General features: G+C 40.7%; 1 protein-coding gene across 1 annotated transcript in view; it reads left to right on the top strand.

Annotated features, from left to right (window-relative positions):
- Window positions 1–6409, top strand: part of eftud2 (elongation factor Tu GTP binding domain containing 2) — a 16967-nt gene extending 10558 nt beyond the window's left edge. The window contains exons 22-28 of the mRNA XM_005920406.3: window positions 1396–1522; window positions 2718–2805; window positions 2991–3109; window positions 3419–3513; window positions 3628–3781; window positions 5825–5932; window positions 6037–6409. Coding sequence (XP_005920468.1) covers window positions 1396–1522; window positions 2718–2805; window positions 2991–3109; window positions 3419–3513; window positions 3628–3781; window positions 5825–5932; window positions 6037–6132 — 787 coding nt within the window. The 3' untranslated portion in view covers window positions 6133–6409. The remainder of the gene's footprint in view (window positions 1–1395; window positions 1523–2717; window positions 2806–2990; window positions 3110–3418; window positions 3514–3627; window positions 3782–5824; window positions 5933–6036) is intronic.
- The last annotated feature ends 2269 nt before the right edge of the window (window positions 6410–8678 follow it).

Here is an 8678-nt window from a genome sequence, read left to right as displayed (position 1 = left end):
CCTTTTGTTTTACATTCAGATAGTGACGAAATGAACTCGGTGGCTTGACAGTGTATATATCATGCAGCATGTTTAACTTATTTACAAAGAATACATTAGGTACATATTATGAAGTTGAGGGTCAACCTGACATTGTACGATACATGGGAGATACACCAATTCAGGGCTGGTCTTACCTAAATTGAGGGCGGATGGGGGACACAAAGCTAATCCATTTATTCCATATTTTGTAGAATTTGTCTTTTCGAATTTTTAAAAAGAATGTCAATTTTTCCATTTCAAATATTTCAAAATACACATTAAACCAATCCTCAAGTGTTGGCGGAGTTGGATTTAACCACTTTCTGGTTATTGGTTTTTTGCTGGCCACTAATAGCGCTTGTAAGAGCTTTGTGTCCCCTCCCCGGACCGAGCCAGCAACCGAGCCCAAGTACAAATTTACAAATTTATCTTAAAAACCTCACACAGAGTTTTATGAATTCCCAGCCAGTAATTTTTTAAGTTAGGGCAGTCCCAAAAGATATAATAATGATGTGCCTCTTCTGATCCACATCTTCTCCAGCATTCCGCTGTCCCATTTTTATATTTAGAGAGTATGATTTTTCATTTATTTATCTATCTATTTATTTAGATTACTGAAGCCAAAACTAAAAGCACAAGGCCAGGAAAAGCATCTCAAGAGAGAGAACTATTTTTTTGTGCCAGACTTTATACAATCAATGCTGGTATTTTACATTAAGGTATTAAAAATAATCCATGCATTTAAAATTTGGACAAACATTTTACAGTTGGTTCTATTGGTTTGTCGATTTTTCTAGCGCTTGCACAAATGAAGGGACACTGTATTAACAAAAAAAACCTTCAATGGTCAATGAAAGTCTATATTTTAGTCACATCTTAATTGCCTCTTATGTTTCTTTTTCTTTAAAATGTATTACTGGTATTCAAGACTATTGGGTGAAGGAAATGTGAAATACAAAAGCAGCTACTGTCACCAATATATCTATTTAAAGTGTATATAAACAACTTTCTGTATTTTAACATTACATTAAGAACAAACGTCTGTGTATTATGAATGTATGTCTTCATTTTTTTTAAAAATCCTCCATGCTATATTGATCAAGTCACTTACAGTAATTGAATCATTCACTAAAAGCATGGATGAATTTCTTCCTCTCTCTGACATGATTACATGCATGAGTGTGTATGGTGCTCGAGAGAGGCTTCCAGTCAGTACATGTCTGAGCTCATTGGTACCCAGCAGAGCCAGCATGGGATACTCTTCCTCTTCCATTAACCCCTTTACCCCCCAGCGAGCCAATATCTTTAATGTTACACAGTGGCACAGTGGTGCAGCCCTCTTTTCAACTGGGCTCTGTTCTTTTCTCATGACAGGAAGAAGCTGGGAGAGTTTTTCCAGACCAAGTACGACTGGGATTTGCTGGCTGCCAGATCTATTTGGGCTTTCGGACCAGACACTACAGGACCAAACATTCTTGTAGACGACACACTGCCTTCTGAGGTGAGGTTTTAATTCAGCCATGCAGCTCAGTCACAACAGTGTGTGCGCCTGTTTGTCTATGCAAAGATTTAATGCTAGACGCTTTTTCCTACTTGAGCACAGACTCTTCAAAACAAAATAAAACTCTTTGACAGTTTAAAAAAGCATCCAAAAACATAACAGAAAATGGGGCTTTTAAAAGCACAAAATTCAAATTGTTTTTATGCAAAAGAATTTGTCATTTGAAAAGCTGAAACCCTGTGAGTATTTGGCAGTTTGACTTTTTTCAGTCTTGCCGAAATTCATGCATTAACAATAGAAACCCAGAGGAGCATACTTGCACCAAATCTCAAAATCCCCCATATTCATATGAACATCTGGATCTGAATTAGTTTGTGATACTTCAAGGTGATGACACTATTTCTTCACTTTTCAAATTAACATTTGTGTATATGAGACATATGGTCTCGTTTTTGCTCGATTCCAATCGGGAATTTCAATCACTTCTAAACTGGTCCAAGGTCCACATCTGGTTTAAAAAAAAATCATGCAAATGAGCAGTTTTTTGAGTAGCTTAGAGACCGACAAACTGAACCAATCAGAACTTGTTGGCAGTGCTCTTAAACCAGGGGTCTCAAACTCCAGTTCTCGAGGGCCGCTGTCCTGAAAACTTTTCCATGTGTCCCTGTTGCAACTCACCTGAATACAGTTAGCAGGTTATTAGCAAGACTCTATAGAACTTGACTGCATGCTGAGGTGGCAATTCAGCCATTTGATTCATGTTACAGCAGCTCATGAGTGAATGAACACGGTGCAATAAAAGAACTTTTGGAAGTACATTTTTCCAAACACTTACATTTACTTAAATTGACTTGAGTAGGGTTTGGGGTTGCCAGTTCAGCATGCAGTCAAGTTTTGTTCTCTCTATTCAGGTGTGTTGCAACAGGGACACATGGAAAACTTTCAGGACACTGGCCCTCGGGGACTGGAGTTTGAGATCCCTGCCTTAAACTATGCCGTTATATGAAATTTGTGACAGTAGTTTAGTTATCGATGATTCATTTTAATTTTTATTATATAAGATCAAAAAAATACATTTCAAAGAAACAAACGTTTAGAACATAGCTGTGCTTAGTTTCTACCCGTCAAATCATACAAGGATATTGAACTGTCAAGGTTTTAGCCAATCCTCCATCAACTTTTGTTTCACCTACAGGTGGACAAAGCACTGCTTGGTTCAGTCAAAGACAGCATTGTGCAGGGCTTCCAGTGGGGCACCAGGGAAGGACCTCTGTGTGATGAACGTAAGTTCTCTCTTTGATCCCCGCACCACTGAAACACGCTGCTTCTATGGAGAAAATCTTTGTTTTGTTTGGATTGCATCTGGTGCTGGAATTTCCTCCTAACCTTGTAGAAACTGTACTCTGTCAAAATGTGCCTTTCCTCATCAGTGTTATTTAACCATAACCGTGTGTTTTGCTGCCTTCAGCCATCAGAAATGTCAAGTTCAAGATCCTGGACGCGGTCATAGCTCAGGAGCCTCTCCACAGAGGAGGAGGTCAGGTCATCCCAACAGCAAGGAGAGTGGTGTACTCTGCTTTCCTCATGGTGAGCTCATTCTTCCCCCGATCCCCATTCTTCTCATCTGCCATTAGCTTCTCCAGTTTTTCCTTTCACCTGCACTTTCTTTAATGTTCCATTACCTTGATTAGAGTATGGATCTTTGCTGATGTGCGGTCTTTTTAATTGCAGTGTGATAACATTTCTCTTTCATGATGTTGGCTTCTTTCCTCATCTTCTTTGGCTTGTATGCTGCTGTTTTCATAAATCTGTCAGTCAGCTGTACATGCCATTGCCGTATTTTTTTTCTCCAGGCTTTTGTCCTTGCTTTAATGTGTACTGTCCCTTATGTCTCAGGCCACTCCGAGGTTGATGGAGCCATATTACTTTGTAGAGGTTCAGGCTCCAGCTGATTGTGTGTCTGCAGTTTACACAGTGCTGGCTCGAAGGAGGTTTGTCTGTTTTCTTTATATCGATGTAGGGTTTAGTGCAAAGCAGTGCAAATATTAGTAAATACAAATTCCTTCTGCTTTTTAATTATTGGTGTCGTGTTTGTCATTAATCAGGGGTCACGTCACCCAGGATGCACCAATTCCAGGCTCTCCTCTCTACACAATTAAGGCTTTCATCCCAGCCATCGACTCGTTCGGCTTTGAGACAGACCTTCGCACGCACACACAGGGTCAGGCCTTTGCTCTGTCTGTGTTCCACCACTGGCAGGTAAGATTTAAAGACATTAACTTGCTTTCCAGCTCATGTTTGTTCAGTAAAGTCAGTAACAACGTCAGTGAAAATCCAGGTGGAAATGCTAAGAAAACGCAGACATTCAAGGAGCTTTGGAGACGTCCAGAGGTGTCAGACTTACACATGGAGTTTGGTATGCGCTGTACTTTAATACAAGTAAAGAAAAAGCTTAGATTCATTGAGAATGAAATAATGGCCAACCCTCACCTGCTTGCACCTGAGGAGCGGAATAAGATTTTATCAAAACAGACAAAAAAAACACCCCAAAGATACGGTTAATTTGTGAATTTCATAGTGAATATTCACTAAACGACAGCGTGATTTTTGGTTCGTCTGCTGAAACCCATGCACTTACTTGCACTGACAAACTCTGACACCACATAAAATTATGGCAGCTTGTGCAGCAGAGTGACCCACGTCGTGCACATGTCTGCCACTCTGGTTAAAACGCTTTTGATGTGGAGTAGAGGGGAGTGTTGAGTCATTACGTTTTAAGTATAACGTGGCTGTCCGGGTATCTTTCTGCACATGTCTGACATGTGTTTGTGTCTGCACTCTGCAGAGCTGTGTCAGGGAAAATTAACTCTACTTAGTGTAGATTAATACTTTGCTGCTCTGAAATTAATCTGAAAGAAAAAAGGATTATCCTGGATGGAAATATTAAGTATTTTTATACTCCTAAGTTTTGTTTTATCCTCTTGAGGTGAAAATGAAAGTGTGACAAGAAGCTAGGCATGAATTATTTATTCATAAGCTTGTTGAAATACTGTAAAAAGATGTATTATAGGTACACTGATCCTTTGGGACATGAAAAATAAATGAAACCCACTGATGACAAATGCACACAGGGTTTTTTTTCCTCCCTCGTAACTTATTTCAGTCAACTTGTTAGGTTCCAAAGTATTGTGTGTAGTTTTTTTTTTTCCCTGAGAATATAAATTACCCTTCATGTTTTAGGGAAGTTACCAACTCAGATTTCCCCTGGGAAGATTCCTGATTTTATTTTCATTTTTAAAACTGCAGCAGAAATATTTTGATATTTTGCAATTATGTGAACCAGTGTGATGAATTATTTCCACCTAGCTCAGTTGTAGAGTGTTTGGAGAAAGCCTCCCTCAAAAAACAAGGATTTTCCCCCCCAGCAGACTTCCAAGATGAAGTACCAATCACCATGACCACCTATCCTTAAATGACTCTTCAAAAGGCAGCCTCTCTTTCTGTAACCGATACAATCAACAGTATGAATGTTCACTGCTGACTAGTCCTGCCAGCACATATAGATTCAGCTGTCCCAGATAATAAGAATATAGCACGTTGAGCTATGCTGTTTGCCACATTTAACTCAAGAGGCTATATTGTGCCTCCCTCATTAGTTTGATCATGTAGTGCCAGTATTGGCATGCTATCAGTGCGCTGCTGACTTATTCTTGTTCGAGGCTCCCATCCATCTGTTGATTAGGCTTCAGCCATGCTATTGATGATATTTTTTCCCCTTTTCCTCTACTTTTAATCTCTCCTCGAGGCTGAGAAAGTCTTAGTTACTTGCCTCACACTACTTACTTCAGTTTCAAGCTTTCCTCTTCCTCCTGGATTTAAGAACTTTATCACATCTCACTAAAAACTTTCAAAGGTTATCCAATGAGTTAGTGGATTTAATAAATTGTTTAAAAACCTTCAAACTAATTTCTTCTGACTCAACTTGTTAACAAGACGCTGATGCCATGTCGGTCACAGACGAAAAGAGTGACAGCACTTTCACGTTGCGCTTTCCATCATGTTGATGGACGCACCCCTGACTCAGTAACAAAAGGACAGACTTGCAACTGAATCAGATATTTAATGAAATGCCCACTCAGCTTGTTAATGCTCTGAGTTTGATGTGCTTTGTGTTGTCAGATTATTTCACAGATTGTGCACAGTTGAGTAAAAAGGGGAAGAATTGCCATGTTGACCAGTCACAGCTGCCATTTGCTCTTTCTCTCTTTATTTTTCACCATCACGATCGTGTTTGTCTTTCAGATTGTGCCCGGTGACCCTCTAGATAAGAGCATTGTGATCAGGCCCCTCGAGCCTCAGCCTGCCCCCCATCTAGCCAGAGAGTTCATGATCAAGACCCGAAGACGCAAAGTGAGCCTTTTGACCACTTGTTCATCGATACTTCTATAAAATGTGCTTGTAAATTGTCTTATTTTCTTTATGATATCTAAAAAAAAATTTTGGGTTCTCCGAAGGGCCTGAGCGAGGATGTGAGCATCAGCAAGTTCTTCGACGACCCTATGTTGTTGGAGCTGGCCAAACAAGACGTGGTGCTCAACTATCCCATGTGAGATCGCAGCATTCACTGCAAACTCCAGCAACACCACCAAGACCTCTGCTGCTCAATGAACAGAAAATCCTGCTTGTTTTAGAAGTTATGGGGTATAATGTTGCTACACCTTACCCATTGCAGAGCAGCTGTAGTTGTCAAACATCGCAGAAGTTTGTTGCTTCATCAATCTCTGTATTTTTATTTTTTATATGTACAAACTGTCATTGTTTTTGTAGAGGAAAAAGAGACATTTGGTGTTCGATCTAGCATATGTCTGAATAAAAGTTTGTAAGTCAGAGGTTGAGATGTCTGGTTCTTTCTAGTGCTGCAATCTTTTAACATAATTTTACATTTCAAAGGCGACGTATGGGTGTATTGGATTTGAAACACCTGGATGGGAATCTTCAGTGTTTGTGTCTGTGGGTGAAAATGTTGCTTAGTTGGACTTTTTGCTGATGGCTTGAGTGAGCGGTGCGTGTCTGTCTGGAACACAGTGTGGGCAGTGACTGATAGGTTGTGGGATGATTTGAGGCAGCCAGGAAGGAAGCAAAGGTTAGGGTCACGTGACCAAATAAAAGGGGGAACAAAGGAATGATGGAGCATATCAAAGGAGACAGATGTCATTGGATTAAATGTTTGGTCTTCCTTCATCTTGAGTGTGTGCTGTAAACTTAAAAGGCCTGGAAGTGACACAACCCAACAAATGACTTCTTCCTATGGATGTAGTTTCAATGGTGTGTAGAGAATGTGGAGTGGCTCAGGTAATTTCAGGTAATTAGACGAAGGGGTGGGGTTATCCAAATTGGTGTCAGGCTAATCAGCAGTACATTTTCAGTAAAATAAAATTGGCCCGCTGTGTAACTTTTCTGTAGCTGTGAAGTTGTGTGAATTCAAATTTAACAGGAAGGAGCTAAGAATGTAAAATGAACAATGCCAGGATTTTTTTTAAAGGTGTCAATAACTTATATAATGCTGTTATATAAAATCCACTTTAATGATGTGATTGGGTTTTTAAGGATGCTTCATAAATCCATATATAATAGTTTCTAAAGGCCTTGGTTATGAGTTTTCAGTTGCCCAAGTATATTAGGAGCTCATCTATAGGCAGGATAAATTTTGGCAAACAATACAAACTGCCTTCTCAACTGATGAGATCACCAGAAGTCAGTTTATGGGGGTTGTATGGGAATTGTTTTCAGAGTTCCAAAAGTTTGGTGGTGCAGTATCCCAAATAACTCCTGAAAAATCCAATAAAAGCATGAAGAACTGCCTGCAACTCAGCATTTAGGAGACCGTCTTTTTGAGCAGTTTAAAGTTACACAATGAGTGATCCTCCAGCCAAATCAGCAGCAGAGAAGTGGATAATGCTGCAGGAGCAGTTTGAGAGGCACCATCTGCTGTGAAACTTGATTTCAAACTGACCACAGCCACTGCTCTTGGTGAAAGATGAAACTTTCAAGCCTGTAGGGTGTAAGCATTTGAACATAAAACCTATATACTGAGTACATTATCACTCTAAAGAGCAGCTTTTAACTTCACTTCAGGACACACTGGTTTGCGTATCTTGTCACACCTTCGGAGCACAGCAGTGTCTGAACAGCTCGGCCCTTCATCACTCACCACTGACAATCCCTCAAACAGTCCCGGAGGTGATGGAGATTGGGAAGGTTAGCCCTGGAATAGGAAGAGTTGAAAATGGCAAGCTACTTTTGACATTTGGACTGAATGTCAATCCTGTTCAGGGTGACAAGTGATTTTTGTGTATTTATTTATTTTTGGCAAATGTGGGTAGATAGCAGGGGTGGGGTGGGGGTTTCTCTGCCCTTTACAAATGCTTCAGGGAAGGAGAATTGAAAGGAATTGGATATTTGTGAACAAGAACTCACTAATATGAGCAGCGAAGCTTCCTTTCTCATTGATGTATTTAGATGCAGGTTCTGTCAGAGGTTTACATCCAGTTACCTCTGTTCTAAAAGAATATGATCAACTCTGCGCATTTGTTAAGTAAGCGTGCACTCAGGCACGGTCCCATCACTCCTCCCTTATGTGCTGGCGTGAGATCGTGCCTGGCCCCGGGCGCAGAGACGGATGGCAGCAGTTCTTGCCGGTCTGAACACAAGGCCCCGGAGCAGTCATTACAATCTGTGGTCCCTGTGCTAAATATAGACAGGAGCAAGGTTCTGCCGTGGTATAGGGCCAACTAGGGGCACTCTCCTCCTCCTCAGTCAGGCCTTTTCCTTTGCATCTTCATCTGATTTCAACATCTCATCAGTCACCCTTTCCCACAGTTTGTCCGTCCTCTGCTCTTACTTTTTTATTCGTGCTGTCCTTTCTCACTGCAACTACACACCTCTCAGGCTCTGCCATGTGTCTATGACTCAATCACACTTGTCTCTTCCTGCTAACATCATGAGCGAATCTCTCCCTCTGGATTATCCGGCACAACGTGGACAGCTATAGGCACTGAGAGTCCAGGCAGACAGTTTCATAATAAGAATCTGTTTATAGCGAAGATGTAGCCACAATTATCTACTCGCTGAAGGAAGATGATGAAGGTTGAGTCAG

The sequence above is a fragment of the Haplochromis burtoni genome, unplaced genomic scaffold (assembly GCF_018398535.1).
Source record: "Haplochromis burtoni strain Fernald_Lab_line unplaced genomic scaffold, NCSU_Asbu1 Contig_21, whole genome shotgun sequence".
NCBI lineage: Eukaryota > Metazoa > Chordata > Actinopteri > Cichliformes > Cichlidae > Haplochromis > Haplochromis burtoni.
This window is presented reverse-complemented; position numbering and strand designations above follow the sequence as displayed.